The sequence below is a fragment of the Bos mutus genome, chromosome X (assembly GCF_027580195.1).
Source record: "Bos mutus isolate GX-2022 chromosome X, NWIPB_WYAK_1.1, whole genome shotgun sequence".
Lineage (NCBI taxonomy): Eukaryota > Metazoa > Chordata > Mammalia > Artiodactyla > Bovidae > Bos > Bos mutus.
In genome coordinates this window covers 109,789,270-109,812,515 of record NC_091646.1, presented here as the reverse complement: position 1 = coordinate 109,812,515, position 23,246 = coordinate 109,789,270, and the positions used below count along the sequence as shown (strand labels likewise).

General features: G+C 44.7%; 2 protein-coding genes across 13 annotated transcripts in view; one reads left to right on the top strand and one right to left on the bottom strand.

The window, feature by feature from the left end:
• AMMECR1 (AMMECR nuclear protein 1) overlaps positions 1-4,077 on the top strand; it is a 114,130-nt gene extending 110,053 nt beyond the window's left edge. For 2 of the 3 annotated variants that reach the window (XM_005905776.2, XM_005905775.2), the window contains one exon: positions 182-2,022. In XM_005905776.2, coding sequence (XP_005905838.2) covers positions 182-296 — 115 coding nt within the window. In that variant the 3' untranslated portion in view covers positions 297-2,022. Of the gene's footprint in view, positions 1-181; positions 2,023-2,323 lie in introns of those variants that run through there. The other variant, XR_011463189.1, reaches the window with a different exon arrangement.
• Positions 4,078-18,497: 14,420 nt separating this feature from the next.
• TMEM164 (transmembrane protein 164) overlaps positions 18,498-23,246 on the bottom strand; it is a 178,481-nt gene continuing 173,732 nt past the window's right edge. For all 10 annotated transcript variants that reach the window (XM_070365706.1, XM_070365715.1, XM_014481455.2 and 7 more), the window contains one exon: positions 18,498-22,721. In XM_070365706.1, the coding sequence (XP_070221807.1) occupies positions 22,515-22,721 (207 nt within the window). In that variant the 3' untranslated portion in view covers positions 18,498-22,514. The remainder of the gene's footprint in view (positions 22,722-23,246) is intronic.

The window sequence follows — 23,246 nt, the reverse complement described above, 5'->3', positions numbered from 1 at the left end:
CCTGGGTTGTTCTCACCTTTGCTATGTATTAGCTGTGTGAAAGTGGGCAAGTCACTTCTTCTCTCTAGGTCTCTGTTTCCTGATATAGAAGAATTATCTCTAAGGATCCCTTCTGGCTCTGACATTCACATATCACCTATTTCATGATGTTAACTTTGTCTCTTCCCTGACTTTCTTTCAGGTACCGTAGTGAAAAGATGACCTTGAGCTATGCTGAATACCTTGCTCATCGCCAGCATCATCATTTCCAAAATGGCATTGGGCATCCCCTTCCACCATACAACCATTATTCCTGACACTGAGCCGCACAACCAGTCACTGGGCCTCTCTGCAGACCTCTTCCCAGGAGACCCTACCCCTTCTTGGTCTAGCTATCTGTTTTACTGTACCATTTTATGATGATAGTTTCCGTTGCCATGGTGAAGCTTCGACATCGTCAACTAAGATCATCATGGTAACGGGTAGGAAAGTGGCATTTATTAAGAAGATCCTCCTGTTTTATTATTTTAGATCATTTTTTTTTTTGCAGCATATATGAATTTTGGAGTTTTCTTTCCTTACAATATTATATAGAATTTTGCTTTGCTATTTCAGTCAGGTTTGTCTTTCTGTCCTTCTTGCCCTCCTTCCTGTCTTCTTCTTTCTTTCTTCTCTTCCTTCCTTCTTTTGACTGTGGATGGAAGAAATTGTGCAGTTTTTAAGGATTTCATTAGGTTTTTCCTCCATTTTCCTTAGTAAGATAGATAACTTTTGATAGCCATGTTTGGGAGTAATTCATATCAGATTCAGGTATTTGTATACTTTTGAATTTGTCTAAAATTCATTTTGCTATAAGAGCTTAGTATATGGGTCTTTACTGCTTAAGTATATGTTTTTCCCATGGTAAAAATACATGAACTTTCATTCTAGTGTAGAATATTTGAAGGTCCGTGATAGGACTTGTCACACAGAGTGAGAAATCATTTATGCCTATTGTGCTAGTTATCATAGGAAAAACTGCCTCATCACTTTATAGAACCAACTTACAAATTGAAACACTGTTTTAAGAAAGTGCAAGCTACCTTTGAAATATGCTACAGAAATCATTTTGAAAAGCAGCATATATCAGGAAGAGAGCAGATACAGAATTTAGTGCCTTTGAGAAGAATATAATGAAGTGGAATTAAGAGGGGTTAAAAAAAGGCAATTTAGAGAAATATTCTTATAAAATTTTATTGTTTATATATGTGAAACAACAGATTAGACAAATTGCTTACTCTTGAGTATTTTTTTAAGCTGAAAAAATTTATTTTGAGCAAATAACCAAAAAGAGACACATTTCTATTATATATTAATTTAAATTTGTTAGCTTTAGGTTTCAATAAGTCATGATTGGCCAGAGACAATTTTAGCTACCATTTAAGGAAATGGTAATGATAATCTAATGAAACAAAAGTTCATACATGTCGTGATTTCAGACATGTTTATCATGGGGACAATACTGGAGTTTTAGAAATACTATAAAATCGCTTAAATCTCTTTCTGCACTACATACTTTTGATAGAAACACATTTACTATATTGAGAAGATGTTATGTTACCCCTGCATAAATGGAGTTGGCATTTAGGTATGATATAGTTGCTAGAGCCCAGCGCATTTGCACGCTAGTTTTCCCGTGATGTATACACAGAGAACTTCCTCGTGTCAATGGGAGGTCTCTATGTATACCCCCAGGAAAAATGACAGATGACTCTAGAGAAAGATTATCTTCATATTTTGGTAGTAAGTATATATAAATATATATGTGTGTGTAAACATTTTTTTTCAAACAGGAAACAAAGATTTCAAGTGATGAACATAAGTACGGTGCAGAACATATAGTCTAAAACCACGCGATGTCACTGAATATCAAGATGGCATAACTTATACATGTAGTTGCTGTGACAGGTAACAGACTGCTAGTTCAGAATTTGAAAACCCTTTTCTAGTTTGTGAGGTGAATTGGCTGAATTTCTTCTGCTGGCCCTTGCAGCAAAGCAAACTGCTTTTGTTTTTGATGAGAGTTCTCAGAAGTTTTTTGGTATTCCTTCATCCACAGCATCCATTGTTGAAATAACCATTTTCAGTTGTGATGCCTTAACTAAGAAGCCAGTTGTTAGCCTGAAATGGAACCTCGGTAGCCAGTTCCATTGAACCTAGAGATTAGTTAGAGAAAGCTAGCTGTTGGCCTTTAGAAAGGGATTTTGAGTCCTTTCATTTCTACTTGGGAGCATTTTGGAGCAGATTAGTCTTTCAGTATAAAAACAAGTGGCTACCTGATGGAAATTTTTTCTTGCCCTTATAGGGAAACTGAGCACAAGCTGAATGATATTGTCTGCTGCAAAAAAAAAAAAAAGTAAATAAAACAAGCAAACTGAAGAGAGACAGAATAGACCAATATTGATCCATCTTATCCATCATCTCATCAGTTCAACAGGCTCCTCATCCTGGGTGAGCTCATGGTTAGTTTTTTTTTTTTTTTTTAGAGAAAAGATCTATTACATGCATATGTGAGTGTGTATACAATATATACATATGTGTGTATTAATGTATTTAACGGTGCTAATCAATCTTGAGCAGGTCACGTGACTGGTCATGCGGACTCTAAAATCATATCAGATTTTTTAAAATTCTTGATATATGCAGATGTTATACAGATTTTCTTACCAGTGTAATAATGTTATACTGAAGAAATAACCATCCTGCAGGCTTCAGAGGACGAGGTCAGCAATATTTCCCACCGTGGCTTGGGGGAAAAGGATAGTTTTGTCTCCTTTTGTATTCAAATTAATGCACAGTGCATTTTTTGTGTCTAAGTAGCTGTTGACTAAAAGATTTTGTAGTGTAAAAGGTGTTATACAAACCTGTAATGGTGTGCTTCAAACAAATGCTAGACCCTTTCACCTTTGTTGTATATTACAAAGCTGTTAAATATGTGGTTTGAATTAACTTTGAACATGTTGAAATATGTAGCATGTGTTTTTAACTCAGACGAAGATTCTAATTGCACAGGTTGTGTTCTAGCCAGTTGTGGTTTATTTGTTCAGAAACACAAATGTGAATTGCACTCTTATCACCAGAATATTGTATAAGTTCAGCGATCTCTAAACAGCTCAGAAGTAATACTTGAACTTCATTTGAGTAGCACAAAGTTTACATAGCCCCCCTTTTAAATGTTAATTAGTTCCATTTATGTTTTCTGTTTTTCAAATGCAACTGGGTATTTTTTTTCCTCTTGGAAAATAGTACATATTTTACTTTGGTATGTAGCAAAAGGCTTCCATTTCTGGAAGGGTTCTCTTGTTGTTCAACAAGGTCAGCCAGGTACCAGATTCTAAAAGAACAATTGCCCCTCCCCCCTTCTTCCCTTAAGTGGCCTTCTGACGGTAGGAGAATGTGCTACTGCCCTGCCCGTTTCCCCTGTCCTGAGAGGCCGGTGTGATTGATGCAGGAAGTGCAAGGCTTGCTCTTTACCCACCCCACCCCCCAGGCGCTCTTAAAGCAGTTACAAGATTTTCAGTCCACTGCATACAACCCCAGTGCCCAGCACACCGGAAGTTTGTATACTGGCCTCTTTTCATGTCTTCAGATGTGCAGGAAATTCGAAAACTGTCACCTGGAATAGGTCCCATCTCTTCTGTGTGTTAGTTCAAACCAAAGAAGCCCCCAGCCATGCCCAAATGCTGCTCCAAAAGCCTGCCTTCCAGTCCTTACAAAAACCTTGCAGGATTAAATGTGTTAACTTTTTTATTTTTGTACAGTTTCTAAGTGATTTTTGCTAGTGATGTTAAATTGAATTAAGTTTATTTGAGGGGTGTGAGCACCTCCTCCATTGAAATAAACTGGTGACTTTCCTTTTATTTTTTAAGAGCGGAAACCCATTGTGTGCCTCTCGATTTAAGGGTTTCTGATTACATTATTCTTAAGACCAGCATTGATCCTTTATATACAAAGATATGTTTTCCTTGTTTTTTATTACTGTTTCAGAAGAAAATAAACCTTTTATTTTGCTCTGGACCCAGTAACTGCGCTGGTACATAGACGCACTGAGAAAACAAACTTTTGTAACCACCTCTGACTGTTTTTGTATATGAAAGTTGATTACTTTTGAAATATTTGGATCTAGTTTCTAAGTTATTTTAGTGTTTTATATGTTCCCCAAAATTACTTTGAATCAGTCACCAGCATAATGAGTTCTTGGTGATGCAGTGGTGAGACTTGTAATGAGCAAAGCTACCTGGAGTAGCTCTCTCGTCCTCCCTTTCTTAGTACCCTGTTTTTTGATTACAGTAAGACATCACCAATTATCTGTAACCCCTTCAAGTATAACTAGATCCTCCTTCCTTCCACATTTAATTGCTTAATAGTTTGAAGAAACTATTGGAAATGGGCATTTTATATGACATGTATGGCTTTAAAATATTATAAATGAAGAAAAAGAAAAATGAGAAGGTTTATGTGGGTCTGTAAGGTATGGCTGTGGAAAGATATTGTAGTAGTTTTGACACTATTGTTATTACCTTTAAAATCATTTACCCAATAAAATGTTAAAACTGAATTACCATTTGTGGTTTCTTTCTTTAACCTGTCTCACCAGGGCCTCGTGGGTACTCCTTAACTAAAAGCTAACAGTTGAAGCCACTGAAATAATGTGTGTGCAGGCTCAGTTGCTTGCTCAGTCATATCCAACTCTTTGTGACCCCATGGACTGTAACCACCAGGCTCCTCTGTCCATAGAGTTTTCTGGGCAAGAATACTGGAGTGGGTTGCCATTTCCTCCTCCAGGGGATCTGCCCAACTCAGGGATTGAATCTGTGTCTCTTGCGTCTCCTGCATTGGCAGGCAGATTCTTTACCACTGCTCCACCCGGGAAATAATATACTTAGGAACTGATACAGATTTCTTTCCAAACTGGCACTTGGGAAACCTCATCTGCTTACAGCTGTTCCCTACGATATGAGTTACCTATGTCATTCTTGTGCCCAGCTCTAAATCCTGGCCTACTGATATAGTCTACCCTTTATTGGGCAGTCTACCCTGGCCACGGATCTGAGGCAAGCATCAGACTTGAATTCCAGTGGCAACATGGCTGTACTTAAGCCTGTTCCCAATTTCTTCCAGATCAGTGTATTACTGGGTCTTCCCCTTTCGGAGCTGGTAGGGGGTAGTAGCAGTGCCATCCAGCACAATCCTCAGGGTACATCACATATGTAAACTTATTACCAATTTTCCAGTTCCAAAGTGATAAGAGATGAACCCTATTTGCCACTTGAGCCTGGGGAAAACATCTGCATATCAGGCAAGGTAACTAGTGCTACTGCCATCCAAGGGCCAGATAGGAGCCCACATCAAGCAAGGGATCTTTCGGTGTCCTATCTCTATCAGCTGTTGCCTTATCTCTTTCTCTGCAGAAAGGCCATCAAGGACATTGCTGAAATACCTCTGGCTCTTTCTAAATCATTTGCTGTCTCAGTTTCATAATGCATATTTCAGGATTAATTGCTAATGAATATATGCAGGACAATTTTCTGTTTCATTACCCCAAAGCCCCACTCCCTGTGTGAATTTGATGACATGTGCTCATGTCAATCACAGTGGCTAAAAACAGCCATCTTGGCTCTAGAGGACTACTGTGGTTTGGAATAGTGCTCCATTAAGGCAGCCATCTGCTCAGAGCCAGTTTCATCATTCATGTTTAATGGTACACAGGATTTTTTAATGATTTAGATGATATTAATAGGTTCAGGTAGAATGAAGTAATTTAATGAGCCCACAGCATTCTTTTTTAATAGCATTAGTGGTTAACTCAGTGGTCTGGACAGATTTCAACTTCAGTAATCACACTCCACCTACCTAAATTCTTCCCAGAGTTTCAGCACTTCCCCTCTTTAGACTTCATGCCCCACTGGGCACCTTTTAAATTGCTCCACTGCTTCAGAGGGCAAGTGTGAGTGTGTGGAATGCGGCAATTCCTCTCTGTTGATGGAAAATACTATCATATTCAGGAAGTCCCATCACTGTGAGCTGGGAAGAAGTCTGCTGTGGGAAAAAATCACACCTGGATTCAGAGCTGCTACTCAGGAGAGCCCAGTGAATGACAACCGTTTTCAGAGTATGGCTTCTCCCACTTTCTGCAGCTCTTAACCACATGAGCAAGACAAGTGTGGGTTTTGGCCAAGCTCTGATGCCTTCCCATCTGTCTGTCCAGGCTTTTCCCCTGCTGGAGGAATAGCTGAATGGAAGGATGCAACTGAGTCACGCCCTGGATACACTGCTTTGGCTACTACATTCAGAGGACTTCCTTGATCCCTTTAACCCATGACACAATCCCCTGTTCCAAACCTCAAGCCTGTTGGAAGAAATCTTTTCAAGAATCAGAAAAAACTGCCTTAGGACCCAAACCAGTCTACCTCTTCATCCCAATAACTTAGTTATCACTATGATTTAAAATGACCCTTACTATGTTCCGAATATATGGACTATGCCTCTCAAATAGTTTCAACGGACCCACCCAGAGGGCTGGTAGAGGGCACGTGCTTTACATAAATGAACACTGACCTACACTTGCAGATTTCCATCCTGACAGATGATCACATTAGCTCGACAGAGGTTAGCAACAGAGGTTAGCTTGTAAGATGCGCTAAGACAGGAGCACTGGGCGGTGTCTGCATTACAGGCCTCTGTGCTCACAAGTGCCCTGGTGTCCTTGAGCACCTACTCTCTCTCTAAAAGGACACAGCCAAGTCACAAGGGGCTGGTAATTTGTTCAGCCTTTAGTCTCCCTCCTTGCTGGAAGAACCTCTTTGCTTTTTAATCAGAATCTTAGCTGGCACCTCATTAAGTTACAAGTATGAGATTAAAAACAGTATTTCATTGTTTTAAAGTACAAATGTATACCAGTTACTCAGAAAGTTAATGAGAATGACGAGGCTGTTTGGGTGACTATAAAAATTTGTAATTGGGGTGACAGATGACAGAGTCTCAGCGCTCCATTGATTTCTGTATTGCTTTGGCTGTACAGCAGCAACAAGGTCTTGATTTGCAAACAGAAGAGGTAGTATCGTGTATAGTTTTATGAAAGTGAGTACACATTGGCCTAAATTCTAAAACCCTGGGGTAGTCACAGCCTTCTGAACCAGGCCTGACAAGGAAGGCCTGCAAGAAGTTTGGCATCTTGCCAGAGGTTTGAACATAATATGTCAACTTGATGGTTCCTGCTGACCCACTGGTGGTCTTCAATTGCCATTCTGAATGCAACACATTATAGATGTTTTAGTTAGGTGGGTTTTTTTTCAGTTTCTTTAGTGTTTCAATATTACACATTTAAAGACACTTTTTTTGAATCAAATGTTTATGGAAACTTCAATCAGTTCCAACAGAATGCTAGGTCCCGTGGGACAATCTGAAACCCACTGCTGCCATCCCAACATGCCCAGTTATTTTGAGAGCCTTTGGCAAAGCGTCATTTCATCTCCTTTTCCATTTTGGCCTTTTCCTCCCAAATGTCAGGCTCAACGTGATCCATCAATATTTACTGAGTGCCTGTCCCCCCAGAGGCAGGGCACTGTGCTTGGTTACAGAATAAAGATAGTATCATTTTGTAAGACAAATTAACAGTCCACTCTGAGCTAAGAGTTGTGAGCAGAATATAAGTGTGTTCCAGCTGGCAAAAGTCATTGATTGACTGGGGCCCAGGTGATACTGGGCTGGCTTTATAGGGTTTCTCTAAATGGCTCCCACCTCACCGTGGCCTTAGAGGAGAGTTGTGGCAGCCTTGTTGGGGAAATGGCATTTCTTTGGCCCTCCAATGTATCAGCAGTAGAGACCACCCAGAGCCCAGGCACTGTCAAGGTTCCTTGAGTGGAGGACATCCTTTGCTCTTACAGTGAGGCGGTCTTGCTCCCTAGCAGGAGTGCCAAGGTGGCTGGGCGAGAAATAAGAAACAGATCTGTGTACATGCAGAATGGCATTTAGTGTCTCAAAGTTTGTTTGTTAGTTTGTTTTACTGCAAAGCTGTTCTCTGGAAGGCATCAGAACCTTCCCATGACCAGGAGAGAGAGAACTAGGCTGTTTGCTCTGAGGCTGCCTTGCAGCCAGAAGAAAGTTCCCAGCATGTCAACTAATGGAAAAATCCATTCATGGGGCAGGAGGAGAGATAAGATAGTGAGGGAAACCCACCCAGAGAGGGAAATCAGAGTCAGTTTCTGAATCACCCGCTACACAGAAAGGGCAGGAAGGCAGTATTAAATTTGGATATTGTAAAACAGGAAACACAACTGGTACACAATAGAATGTTTAAATCACATCTTAACTGACAGGAAGCTGCGGAGAGTCACAGCCATTGCCTGAACACCAGGCAGATTTGAAACTAGGAGTTGCTCTTCTCAGTTTACATCCAACTAGCATTTTCATCTCAATATTCTGGAACGATCCAAGGTTAGCATATGTGTTAATATGTGTAAATGGATTTGTGTGTCTCAGCATAGGAGACAGGGGTGGGCCAGACAGCTGGCTGGGCCATTCGGGATCCCCACTCCCACATAGCCTGGCAGAGCCAGAAAGGGGGTCTTGGATTGGAAAGAGTAGGAAATCCCCATCTTGTTGAAAGGACAGTACTAGTGTAACACAAACATTTCCCTAAACTTTGTCTACTTCAAACAGTCAAATGAATTCCAGGAACTCTGCATGGAGACACTGCCACCCTGCTGGCATAGGTGTCAGCAATGGCCCCTTTCCCAGAATTGTGGTCAGTGACATGGCTGTTTACCTTGCCCAGCCTATGTGGTCCATGGCACTCATGAATGATGGGGTTGAAAAGAGGAACCCTGGGTTAATCCAGTCATTCAGAAAGGCTGGGATTGCTCCTGCAGGGTACATGGTCCTCACTGGGCCCCTCTGTCCCCATTTTGGTTTGTACCACTCCAGTAGAATCTGTGGCCTTGAAGAAGGTCAAATAGAAATTGATAATGGTCAGCCCTGGGCTGGTAAAGTGCAGGCAACACATTTGCTCTTGGGAAGGTTATCCAGTGAGTCCCGCGAGCAGGGTGCACAGGGCACTTGAGAGTTTAAAAGAAATTTCGTTCTTTTCACATCCTTTTGTTGACTTTTTTAAATTAAAGTAAAATCCACAAAACACAATGAGCCACTTGAAAGTGTACAGTTCAGTGGTTTTAGTGTCTTTGCAATGTTGTACAACCACCGGCTCTCTCTGGTTTTACAATTTTTTCATCACTCCATAAAACACTCCATCTCTATTAAGAAGTCATTCCCCTTTTTCCCTTGGCCATCACCTAAGTAACCACTAATGTTCTGTCTCTCTGAATTTGCTTATTCTGGACATATCATATAAGTGGAGTCATTCAACACATGACCTTTTGTCACTGACTTCTTTTACTTAGCATATTTTCAAAGTTCATTCAAGTTGCTGCATGTTTCAGTACTTCATTCCTTTCGATGGCTGAATACTATTTCATTGTATGTATAGACCACAGTTTGTTTATCCAGTGTCCACCAATGGACATTTGGGCTGTTTGAATCATTTGGCATTTACAAATAATGCTGCTACAAATGTGTGTCTTAAGTTTTCTGTGTGGACGCAGGTTTTCATTTCTCTAGGGTAGATACTTAAGGATAGAATTGCCGGATCATGTGGTAAATTCTATGTTTAACTTTTTGAGAAACAAACTATCTTCCATAGTGACTGTAGCATTTTACATTCCCACCAGTATGAAGGTTCCAGTTTCTCCACATCCTCACCAATACCTGTTATTATCTTTATGATAGCCATTCTAGTGTGTATGAAGGAGTATCTCATTTGTGGTTTTGACCTGCATTTCCTTAATGACCAGTGATGTTGAACACCTCTTCATGTGCTTATTGGTCATTTGTAATCTTCACTGGAGAAATGTCTATTTGAGTCCTTTGCCCAATTTTTAGTTGTGTTGTCTTTCTGGTAAGTTTTGAGAGTTCGTTATATATCCAGGATATTAAACCCTTACAGATATATGATTTGAAAATATTTTCTCCCATTCTGTAGGTTTTTTTCACATTCTTAATAATGCCCTTTGATGGACAAAATTTTTAAATTCTTATTAAGTCTAATTTATCTAATTAATTATCTGTTGCTCTTGTTTTTGGTGAGAAATCTAAGAATCCATTGCCAAATCCTAGGTCATAAAAATTTAGCCCTGTTTTCTTCTATTAGTTTTAGCTCTTATATTTAGGTTGTTGGTCTATGTTGAGTTACTTTTCCTACATAGTGTACTGCCATGGTTGATTTTCTTATGTTGAACCACTCTCACATTCCTGGGGTAAATTCCACTTTGTCATGGTGTATGATCCTCTCAGAGAGTTATTGGATTTGGTTTGCTGGTATTTTGTGGAGGATTTTTTTGTATCTGTATTATAAGGATACTGGTGTGTGATTTTCTTGTGATCTCTTTGTCTTGCTTTGGTATTAGGGTAATGCTGGCCTTATAGAATGTGTAAGGAAGTATTCCTTCCTCTTCTATGTTTTTTTAAAGAGTTTGAATAGGATTAATGTTTAAATTTTAAATGTTTGGTAGAATTCACCAATGAAGTCTGGGTTTTGGTGGGGAGGTTTTGGATTACTGATTCAATCTCTTTACTTGTAGAACGTTCATGTTTTATATTTCTTCTTGAGTCAGTTTTGGTAATTTCCATGTTTCTAGCAACTTTTCCATTTCATCAAGACTAATTTGTTGGCATACAACTGCTTATTGTATTTTCTTATAATCCTTTTAATTTTTGTAAGGTTGGTAGTAACATCTCTGCTTTGATTTCGAATTTTAGTTGTCTTTTTTTCTTAATGAGTCTAGCTAAAGATTTGTCAATTTCGTTGATTCTAAAAAAAGAATGGATATACATTTAAGCATAACTAGCTCATTTTGCTGTACTGCTGAAATACAACATTGTAAATCAACCATATTACAGTAAAATTAATAATAAAAATTAAAAAGCATGTTGCAAGAAATATATGCAGAAATTTTAAAAATTGGGTACATTGTACTTCCATTTTCATTCATCCCAAAGCATTTTCTAATTTCCTTAGTGATTTCTTCTTTAGCCCATTGGTTATTGTAGTGTGTTGTTTGATTTCCACATATTTGCAATATTATCAGTTTTCCTTCTGCTTTGGATTTCTAGCTTCATTCTATTTGGTCAGATAAGATACTTTCTATAATCCCAATCTTTTAAAATTTATTGATAATTGCTTTGTGGCCTAATATATCATCTATCCTGGAGAATGTTCCATGTACACTTGAGAAAAATGCATGTTCTGCTCTTGCTGGGTGGAGTATTCTGTATATGTCTCTTAGGTCTAATTGGTTTATAGTGCTGTTGAAGTCTTCTTTTCTTTACAAATGTATTGTCTAAATTTTACCCATTATTTAAAGTGAAATACGGTAGTCTCCACCTATTATTGTAGAACTGTTTCTGTCAAATGGACAGTTCTGTCAATTTTCCTTCATATCTTATGGAGCTCTGTTGTTTGGTGTGTATGAATATACTTGTTATATCTTCTTGATGAATTGATCCTTTTATCAATAAAAGGATAACATTGTCTCTTATAAAAATTTTTCACTTAAAATTTCTTTTGCCTGGTATTTTGTAGCCACCTCCACTTTCTTTTGGTTATTATTTGCATTAAATATCTTTTTCCATCCTTTCACTTTAAATCTCTCTGGATTAAATTGAGTCTCCTGTAATCAGCATATAGTGGATGTCATTCAGTCACTAAGTCATGTCTGACTCTTTGTGACCCCATGGACTGCAGCATGCCAGGCTCCTCTGTCTTCCACTATCTCCCAGAGTTTGCTCAAATTCATGTCCATTGAGTGGGTGGTGCTTTCTAACCATCTCGTCCTCTGCAGCTCTGTTCTCCTATTGCTCTCAATCTTTCCGAGCATCAGTCATTTCCAGTGAGTTGGCTCATCAACTCATTGCCAGAACCCCCTGGACAGTATATAGTTAGATCATGTCTTTTTAAGATTCATTTTGCCAAAAAAAAAAGGAAAAAAATTCATTTTGCCAATTTCTGTCTTTTAATTGGTGAGTTTAACCCATTTACATTTAAAGTGATTACTGATAATGAAGAGCTTTTTTCCCCTGCCATTGTGCTATTTGTTTTCTACATGTCACATCTCTTTTTCCTCAATTCCTCCAATACAGTTTTCATTTGTGTTTGATGGACTTTTTTCTAGTGTACCATGTTGATTCCCTCTTCATTTCCTTTTCTGTATCTTTTATTTTCTTAGTGGTTACCATGGGGATAGAGTTAACATTCTAAATTTATATAGCAATCTAGTTTGATAAACTTTCTTTTCCTTTTAAATAGACTATAATTTCAGAGCAGTTTTAGGTTCACAGCAAAGCAGAGCAAAAAGTACACTGAACTCCCCATATATTGCCTGCCCCACCTCCTCCACACATAGCCTCTCCCACTATCAATATCCCATACCACAGTGCTACATTTGTTGACTGATGAACCTATATTGATACCAAAGTCCAGAGTTTACATTAGGATTCACTCTTGATACTGTATATTCTGTAGGTTTTGACAAATATATCTACTATTATAGTATCATAGAGAGTAGATTCACTGTCCTAGAAATCTGGTGCTTCACATATTCATGCCTCCCCCCAACTCTTGGTAACCACTGACCTTGATCAGCCCCTTTTTAATAACTACAATAGTCAATTTTATGAAGTGCTTACTGTATAAAAAGGACCATATTATACACTTTTCAAACAGCCTTATGAATTGCCCATTTTACAGAATCTAGATCAAAGAAGTTACCAGTTATCCAAAGCCACCTAGCTACAAAGTGGCAGAGCCAGGATTCAAACTGAGTTTGTCAGAGTCGAGAGACAGCTTTTTATCATTCACCCTGCTGTCTTGATGAAGATGAAGATGATGGTGAGAATGGTGGTGGCAGTCATGGCGGTAATGGTAGCAATAATGGCATCTAACATTTATGGAAGTAGTGCTTACAATGTGCCAGGCGCTGTGTCAAGTGTCTTATCCAATCTTCACACCTACTCTAGGAAATAGTTATTACTATTATTGCCATTTTACATATGAGCAAACTGAGGCTCGGGCTAAACAGCAATCTCCCTCAAATGCACAGAACCTACTAAGTACAGGCTAGCAACTATGACTGCAGAATTCATTTTGACTATCCACCATCTCTCTCTAGGTCTAAAGATGGCAAAAACATAGGACAAATTCTTTCCCTGAAAATTGGTTGGCTTGGGTTTTGAAGTTCAAAATCCAAGGACTTAGACTTGACGTCATTGGACTCCTTCTTTTCCAAGAACACATGAGGTCTGATAGCACTGCTGTCCTACGGGCAGGGCAGATTCTGCCTTTGGCTGTCCAGCCTTGATTATTGTCTTTCTTGTCAAAGGAGGACTACCCCCAGGCTTCTAGGTACACAACTAGGGCTCAGAAATAACCCCCTAATCGGCCTCATCAGCTTTGAAGGAGGCCACTGCAGGAGGGGCCTAAGTAGGCCACCACTTTAACCCAGTTACATGAGGGCAGCTGTAATCCGGGCTGATCATGTCTTGCTAAGCTCTCTCAGCGGGGTGGGGGAAATGTCCAAAAACTGCTTCCTGTGCCCAATTATCCCTGGATCTCACTGCAGACACTCCTTCCCTTTCTGGAAGAGCCTGGCCTCAAGACTACAAGGGCCAAGGTTAATTAGAGTGGCTGCCAGGACTGAGAGAAGGTTGGAGGCAATTTCCAACTGCAGTGAATGTCCATGGCTTAGGCTACCCTAGGTGCTGCCAAAGTGCTGCTTTTCCTTGAAAGGCCCATCACCTAACCCTTCTTCCACCTTGCTGGAGGAGCTGAGGAAGTCATTGTCTACCTCTATACGGGCCAGACAACTGCTTACGTCAACCCAGGGAGTTCAGGACAGGCTGCACTCCTTTCCCCTGCACACACCCCCCCAGCCCCTGCTCATCTCTGGCAATAAGCAGCCCCAGAGATCCCCAGGGAAGCAGGCTGAGCCGTCTGGCCAGGCTCTGGTTGGGAAATAAAGAAACCAGATCTGTTGGGGGTGGCTGGCCTGGCTCCCTCCCTGTCAGTTGGTACAGTGGGCTTCCCTATGTAGGTGTACTCCATCTCCTTTCTCTTGCCCCATGAAACATCTGCCCCAAGAGAGAGCTCAACAAAGGGGGCTCCCTCAGATCAGGAAGCTGAAAGTTTGCCTGGCCTGGGTGGATGCTGGCAGGGAAGAAAGAGAGGATGGAGTGTCAGGAGGAGACTATATGCTAAAGTTTAGAAGTTTTTCCAAATGGCTTTTCTCTACCAGGAGGGTGACTCTCATGGAGAAGAGGAAGAAGAATGAAAAGTTAACAATGATGGCATTTCAGTGACTCTAAGATACTTCAGGTTGAAAGATGGCTGCTATTTTATGTACTATTGAAAAAGTTGCCAATTAAACTGTCATGCCACTGACTGTAAGGTGCATCCCAAATCTGGAGATATTAAAATTATATTTTTAGAAAGTGTCTTAGCGTCAATGAAATACAGAAAAAAAGTGCCTTAAAACTGAGGTTATCAGTCTCTTACACACCCCACAGACCCCAACCACACAGGGCACTAGAAAGCACTGTGGGTGAGTATAGTCAAAAGCCCAAGCAACTCCTGCCCTCTGAGATCAAGCCTAGTAACCACACTGCCTGGAAACAGGACCCCCTGACACTGGACAGGACACTGCCGTTTATAAAGCCCTCTCACGCTCGTTTATCTCACCTGATGTCTCACCTGGAGTTCTGAGAGGTCTGACTTTGCCAAGGGGACCTGGGACCTAAGAGCAAATGGAGAGCCGGGACCGCAGCCCCCATCTGCTGAGCTCCACCACAAGACTCTTCCAACGACTACAGAATGACCACTACCTCAGGCAGGGTAGAAGACAGACTAGTGAGGGTGTAATGAAGTGACTTTTAAACCCTTTTTCCAATGAAACTACTTACAGAACCTCAGTGTACAAAGCAGAATAAACGTGGAGTTGTTTTGGGTGAAACAAGGGGAAAGGCTGGAACCTAACCCGCTCTGCCCCCACCCAGCCCTCATCCTGAGATGGCCCCTGACACAGCTCCCCAGAGTTCCTGAAACCCTAAGGAACAATCTCCGAACCTCTGGGATTAAGGGGCTTCAACTCTCTTGGTAATATTCTTTTTCAAAGCTGGATTTAGACATTCTTCTTCATAACCTTTTGGCATGTCTTAAAATTTTCATTAAAAAATGGCACTGGTATAGATGGGCAGGTCAAAGAGCTGACTCACAACCCGGAAGCTTCAAGTCAGAACAAAACCAAACAAAAAGTTTGCTTTGAATTATGAGCTGGGCTGAGGCCTGGGTGTTGAGATTCTTTGTAAAGCTCCCTAGGTGATTCTAATATGAAGGAAAATTTACAAGCCCCTGTATCAGCAGCATCCTGTCAGCTCCAACACTCTGGAAATCTGAGGGTGTCCTGGACCACACAGGAAGGCCTCTAGGGGGCGGAATACTGGAGAGTCCTGGGTCTTCCTAAAAAACATATGGAGACTGGGGACTCCTGGTAACTAGGGAAGGAGCAGCTGAAGGGACAGTAAAGCAGGCAGCACCTCTTGCAGGCCCCTGGATGTCGAGGGAAGGGGGAGGGAAGGTGGCAGAGAGCAGGGAGAACTGGTGGCTGGAGCAGAGGTGCAGCTGGGGATGGGTCATTTGTCAGCCTGACATCTGTGGGTCTCTGTCCCTCCACTGGCCTTGGTAAACCAGGACAAGGGGAAACCTCATTGGGGGGTCAGATTGTAACCATTCAAGCTGCTCCCTATGCCTCAGAGGTGACACATTCCATGGGCTGGTGGGGCTTTTGCCACATAAACACCAACTCTGCCTGTGTGCCCCAGGGAGTGGAAGGGGGACCCTGGAGGGGATGAACAGCTGCGGGGATGTGGAAAAGCAGTTGCTGCTTGGCCCACCTCCCAACCAGAGGTCTAGAGAAGGGTCAGGCGAAAGAGATATTGTCTCTGTTCTCTAGCCTCACAACACTGCCTCCTCAGCCTGAATCCCGGCTACCTGCAACCCCTAAAGAGGAGCAAGATGGGGACCTCCAGCTGGAGCTTGAGGTACCCAGGCCAAAGGCACACAGCCCCATGCAGGAGAACTCAAGAGATGGGCCATAGCTTGTGTGGCCAAGGTTTCTCACTCAGGTAACCATGGTGCCTCTGACCATTTTGCAAAACTCAGGGATAAGAGTGTGGTTCACAGAACACGTTCCAAGGACCAGGTCCTTGCCCTCAAGGAGCTCAACGTCTACAGAGGGACAGAGCCACCCTAATGAATTCCAAAATGGGGAGGCAAAGCGGTGTCCTGGTGTGAACACCAGGGGCTGCGGGAGCTGAGTGGAAGGGTAGCTCATGCATACTGGAGCTCACGGAAGACTGCATGCAGGAGCCTACACTGGAGCTGAGTGAGACCTTTGGACAAGCAGGGAGATGGCGGTAGCTGAGAAAACAGAGCAAAGAACAAGGCAAAGAAGTGGGAAACCACAGGGCGTGACCAAGGGGAATTCAATACGGCTGGAACAAGGGTCTGCTATGGATGGATCTTCATGGAACATGGAGGTGAGGAAATGAAGCCTAGGTGTTTACAAGGCCCCAGGGAAGTGATGCAGTCAGATCTCCACTGCAAACTGTTGCCTGCAGTAGAGTGTACAGACTGGAACAGAGACCTTCGGCAGATGCATGAGAGAGGTTGCTGTGGACTGTCATCTTTCTGAAATGGAAGACACACAGAAGGACCACAGGACCACCTTCTCTCACCGCCCTCTGGCAGCCTCTGCCCCTGGGCCAGCCCTGGCCTGGCCCTGTGCAGCACCATCTTGTTTACTTGTAGGCCTTGCAGCTCTGCTCTGCGGCTCGCCAGGGTCAGGTAGGTCTGCTGGCAGCAGAAGAAAAGATGGGCCTGACTCCCCTGCCTCAGCACTCACGCGGTCCACCTTCTGTAGCACTGCCTGGTTCTCCTCCTGTTCCTCTCAGACCTGGACCCCCTGCTGAGGGTCTGCCCAGTCATCCCAGCACCCCAGATGGGCAGCAGAGCCCGGGGTCGGGGTGCTGAGCACCTAAGCTCTGGAGCCTCACAAAACCAACTCCTAGGCCAGCTCCTCCATTGGTTAGCTCTGAGTCCCAGTCTTCTCAGTGTCTGCCTATACCATAGGGACAGCACGAGCAGTCCACTCACTGTGCTTTTGAGGGGATCACATCCTGGAAGGCATGTGGAGGGACTTAGTGCCCTGCGTGTCACACAGGTGCAGCTATAGTTTTACTGACAGAGAACCTGGGGTCGCAAGCAAATGAGTGACTTGCCCAAGCTTGTGGTTTTGTGGTCCAGGATGGCAGGGCCCATCCACTCTGAAGGCCAAGGCTTCTGACTCCTGGCCAATGAAGGAAGCCCACTGGCACTGGAGGCCCCTGTGGCTAGCTGTGTCCCCTGTAGAAGCAGCAGCACCAGCAAAAGTCTGAGTACAGTGTCTCTCTGGTGTGAAGGTGGGCATAGCTAATCATAGTCACTACGGGGTTCAGTCGGGAGCCCTAGAAAGCCAGGTCCAACTGTTCCCCAGGAGCAGATTACCTCCACATGGCACGGTCTGACTTGTGTCAGCCTTGGCCCTGTGCTGAACAGAGCTGGCCCCCAAGAAACTTGGGATGAGGGAGCCTGATCGCATCTGGTTTTAGAGCTGCCTCCTGTAGTTCAGTCCTCTAGCGCACGTGGGGTCCCTTGAGGCCAGGGTCCCTCGAGGCCAGCAGATATCCCCAGCCAACAAGCCCTGTGAAGAGCATAAGGCCTGTTGGGTCTCAGCAGGCAGTGGGGGGGCTTCAAGGCCATATGACTGGAGCCATGTGACTCTGGGGGCAGAGCTGTGCTGAGCAAGCCCACTGCCCCATGGTGGTCCTCCACAGCCTGGATGGCCAATGGCCCCTTCTGTCTACTTTTCAAAGCAGGAGCCCTTCCTTCTGAGAGGCTTCTGGGAAGCAAGGCCAAGACTCATAGGTTCTCACAAATCTTTTAATAACAGTAAATGAAGGAAACATTTAACAGTAAGTGCCATGGTGAGGGTTCCTTTTCATTCAGGGATCAACAACAGAAACACCTCAATCTAACATTCAGAGTGCGAAGTACACAAATTAATTAATAATCATTTATTTCCAAAGGTGACTGCAGAAACCATTTTGGTACAATCAAAAGGGTTTTACAAAACAGAGAAAACATTACAAAATGTCCCAAGAGGTGAGCAAACTGGCGGGGGCACAGAGCACCCAAAAAGCGGCCTGGCGAAAGTACTCATCTACTCATCTTGCAGCTGGTTAGGGGACTCACAAAAACTGGTTCTCCAAGGGAGTCACTGTGGGGGCAAGCGCCAGGGAGGGGGTCTGCCCAGGACACAGCAATCTCCCCTTGAGAATGAGGAAGGGCCGTGGTGGGGGTGGGGGCGGCAACAGAGGCAGCGCCAATTTCCTGGCAGAAAGAATTACAAGTTGAACTATCTTATTCTGTCTACCACAATAACACCAACAGAAATGAAGAATTCTTCCAAATGTAATACAAAGCTGACACCAAAGGAAAGCAGGTTTCCAAAACAATAGTTTGGCTTGAAATGACTTTTCTGTTTTGTGTTTTTCTTGCCATGAGTAGCTAACCAGTGTAGAAAATGTCACGAGAGCAACAATAAGCGACTAGGTTTTCCTGAGCACAAGGGACTCACTGTATGCACAGAAGAGGAAGGCTCATTCCCACTTACAGACCCTCCCCACCCTCAGAGGGCAGGGCAGCCTGTGCAGTGAGGACGCCCCTCCTCATAGTCCGGGGCTTTGCTCCCGATGCCCTCCCTGAGGCCTGCTCCCCATTTACCAAAACCAGCACTGGCATCCTGTCTTACAGTGGCCACACCGGCCCTTCTTCTCCCCTTGCCCACCTCCCTATCTCCCCTTCAGATGACCAACATCTACAAATCCAAGGAATTCTTTTTGGGCAAGGTATGTGTGTGGGGGGGTGAACGGTCTTCCACTAGCCCCCCCAACACCAGTGTTGTGCTGACAACCTGCTTTCTGTGTGCAGCTGTGTCTGCCCCACAAAACAGTGCGCTGAAGTACCAACAACCACAAACTGCAAAACCCTGAGGGAGGCTGCAGTCGAAGGGATGATCTGAGAGCTGGGCTTGAGGTACCAGATGGGAAAGGGCCCCGAATTCCCCACCCCCACATCATGGCCACCCTGCCCACAGCTTCCGAGAATGCTGAGAAGTCAGTCCCGAGAGAGAGAAGGCTGAGTGGGGGAAACTGAGTCTATAACTTCCTCACAAGCTGACAGAGGAACACATCACTGGGCCTCCAGAAAGAAGATAGACCAAATCATCTTTGGTGTGCAAAACCAAATAGAAGGGATGGAGGGTGGGGTGGGGACTACAAGCAGGTGGGACCAGCTCTCTGTTATGTGGAGCTGATGCCGTAAGTTGGCCAGCTGAACAGACTGTTCTCATTGGCCCAGATCCTCAGCTGAGGCTACCTAGGGGCTGGAGGGAATACTCATTTTCCCTTGCTAGGGCTGTTGTAAAAGAAAGTGTCCACTTCTACAAACACCCTCCCAGACACACATGGAGCTCCCACACACTGGCAAATGGCATATGGAAACTTGGCCAGGCTGGCTGGGGAAGCTCCTTGGCACTGACAGCAGGGCCCCAGGGAGGCGCAGGAAAGCCTGGCCCCATGGTGGTGGGGGCCACCCTCCAAGGCAGGCCACTGAGGGTCGGGCCAGGTCACCTCTCCACGTCGGCCTGGCCCAAGGGAAGAGTCAGGTACAGCCCAGTTCAGATGCCTGCTGCTCCCCAGCACCTCACAGGCCGTGGCTCCCTGTGGACCCAGTGGACAGGGCTTGCTCTCTGTCCCCTCCCCTCCGTGTTTCCGAGCCCACCTGGCCCCCAGAAGCAGTGCACCCCCCTTCCCCGGACAGGTGCACCTGCTGCCGGCCTGGCCAAGCCAGGCACATGGCTTACGCTTTCTTCTTTCCTGCCAAGCAGCAGCGAAGTGCCAGCCAGCCAGGGGCAATGAGCCACAGCCAGGGCAAAGACGAGCTTTCAGAGGCAGGCCAATGTGAGGAAAGCATGAGCTGACTGGCACCCTGCACCAGGCCCGAGACAGGGAGGAAGAGAGCGCTCTGCCACTGTGCCCTTGGTGGCACAGCATCTGTGCCACCCAGGCTGCTGGCCCCCAGCTGAGGCAGAGATTCCAGCATGGCACAGGACAGACCTCCAGGGGCTCCTCCTATGACCTCACTCTAACCTTTTATTTTGTAAATAGGCCAAGGGAGCACCGAGGCCTGGCCTCCTTGGCCACGCCCATGCACAGCCAGTAGGCGGGGTGAAACCAGCCACTCAAGAGGTACCTCTTCTGGTGGCAACCCAGAGCATACCGCCCTCCTGCAACCCCACACCCTGGGAACTGATGGCATCAATGCCAGCGTCCCTCTGCAAAGAGATGGGCCCTTCCATGGACACTTCCCTGGGCCTCACCCTGCTGGAAGAGACTCTCTTCCATTCTGCTGCCTCCAGTAAGTCCACTTGCTAAAATAATGACTAGTGAGTCACTGAACGGAGAAGGCAATGGCACCCCACTCCAGTACTCTTGCCTGGAAAATCCCATGGATGGAGGAGCCTGGTAGGCTGCAGTCCATGGGGTTGCTAAGGGTCAGACACGACTGAGCGACTTCACTTTCACTTTTCACTTTCATGCATTGGAGAAGGAAATGGCAACCCACTCCAGTGTTCTTGCCTGGAGAATCCCAGGGACAGGGGAGCCTGGTGGGCTTCGATCTATGGGGTTGCACAGAGTCAGACACGACTGAAGCGACTTAGCAGCAGCAGCAGCAGCAGCAGCAGCAGCAGAGTCACTGAAACTCAATCTAGGTCTAAAACAGTAACACCTGGAATACTGAAGGAGCCCAGGGCAAGTGGGTTGCCTAGACTGGGAGACAGGGTTGGGGAGGAGGCAATCAGAGAAGGTCACAGAACTAGCTTTTCTGTTATTAAGTAATCTCTTCTTAGTAAGTGCCGACAAAGAGTCAGCAAATGCTACCACCTCCCTTCTTGAGGTCCACGTATGACTGCGGCTATCCTGCAGCCAAAGGTCTTCCTTTCTGAGCACTTGAACCTCCAACCAAGGGGACCTGATTTTTTGGTACCTGCCTTTCAATCTAGACATGTGCTGTAGGGGTGGGGAGCCTCACACAATTCAGCTCTGATGCTGGCTGCAGTGATGACATCTAGTCCTAGGAAAGCCATGCTGCGGGACCTGTATCCTCCCAAACCTAGGATGCTCATATATCCTGTAAAACCACGAAATGGACAGACAGGTGTCCTCCAGAGACAGGTCCTAATGCAAGGATTCTCTGAAGTCAAACATCCCAAAACAAATAAAGAAACAAAACCCCAAAAGCCAAAAAAGCCCAACTCTAGCTCATCTTTCCCTGAAGCTGCCTTTAAAGAGAGAGAGAGCATTTAAGAGGCACTCAAAATTAAAATGTCATCTGTTATCAACATTAAAAGTAAGCCTATGATTCAAATCACAGTTTTCTCAAGTTGCCACTTCTGTTGATTAATGTCTACGCTCACTTCTGACACAGATATGGGTCAGTTCTCAGCTCTCAAGTAGAATCTCCCCAAGGTCCCAAACTAGTATTAGCTGTGGATATTTTGACCTAGTTCCCTTTGGATTTGCTGTTGGAACAGCACTCATGGGCCTCAGTGGAATCTAGCCCCTCAGATGGTAGCACCCCTAAACCCCTCCTCTGGCAGTATCTGGAGGGAGTGACTGGTTGGCTGCTTGCTTTGAGTCATGGGACACCAGTGGGAAGAATCTGGCCAGTTCTATTTTGGCCATGAGCTGGGAAACCCCTTGGCTCTTGGCTTGCCGCTGGTGTAGAAACAAGGCCTCAGTCCCCTTATGGCGGGGGCTGTGCTGGAGACAAAAGGGGACTCCAGCGCAAGCCTGGAGATCCCTGGCAGTGGAGAAATCAAACACAACCGCATCTCATCACTTTGATACCAAAAGAACTACTGCTTGTTGTTCCCTTTCTCCTCAACCAGCTGTTGTTAAAGCACCAACAAGCAGAGTGAAAGCCACTGACTACTGTCTCACCACATAAGGCCACAAGGAACAGGGAGAGAGAGCCCTCAGCACTACACCCCAGGCTCCAGGAGCCATCCTGGGGGAAGAGGTGGGGAAGGAAACATGTTGGAAGAAAGGGGCAGAGAAGAGGGAAAAAGAAATACACTGAACGAGCTACTGCCCTCTCCCATGATTTCACCAAGAACTGGGTGTCCTCCAAGTCAAGTCAGGACTTGTTTCCTCAAGGGGAGAAAAAAACAAAACAAAACCCCAAACCAAACCAAACAAACAAACAAACAAACAAAAAAACACAAGCACCTTCAGTCTATTTTCTTGGCTGGAAGCCGGAGCAAATCCAGCAGATATTTACACAAGGGCCCAGCCATGTATGAGAACAGGATGACCAGCTTCCCGTGGGTCATGGTCATGAGAGTCTGGTGTCCCGAGGCCCAGATGCGGTACCAGGGGCCGTAGAATGGGTCTGAGATGGCCGGACACAGCATGTTGTTCAAATTCACTTCGGTGACCTGCAGGGACAAGGGAGGTAGAGTGAGCGTTCACCATCCTGAGGCTTTCTCTGGCTTCTGCCAGTTCAGCCGTGTCTACCTAAGGGGGACTAGACAAGGAGGGATTGACAAATCCCCACCTGTTCATAGTGGGATCTTTCTTCCCTAAGTTTGGGTCATGGCTAGAGCCCTTTGGAGGTGATGGAGGAGGCCATCCAGGGGAAAAGCTGGTCTTGCCTTTGGGTTGGGCCCAGAGTCCGTTGACGTTCCTAAGTATTTACTACGTGCCTAGACCCAGACAGGTATTGTGGGATAAGAGAGCCATCAACTACATGGTCCCTGCCTCTGCATAACTAGGAACCAATCAAATTGGGATGATCGGTCTACCACAGCTGACCTCAAACCATACGGTGCTCACTGGCTTTTGTCCACCATAAGATCTGAGGTGTGTACAGAACGGGGGCGGCAGAGTCCTCAGATAAGATCTGATGAGGGAAGTCATACCATTTTGAATGAACTCATGAAGAATGGATGGAAGTAATGATG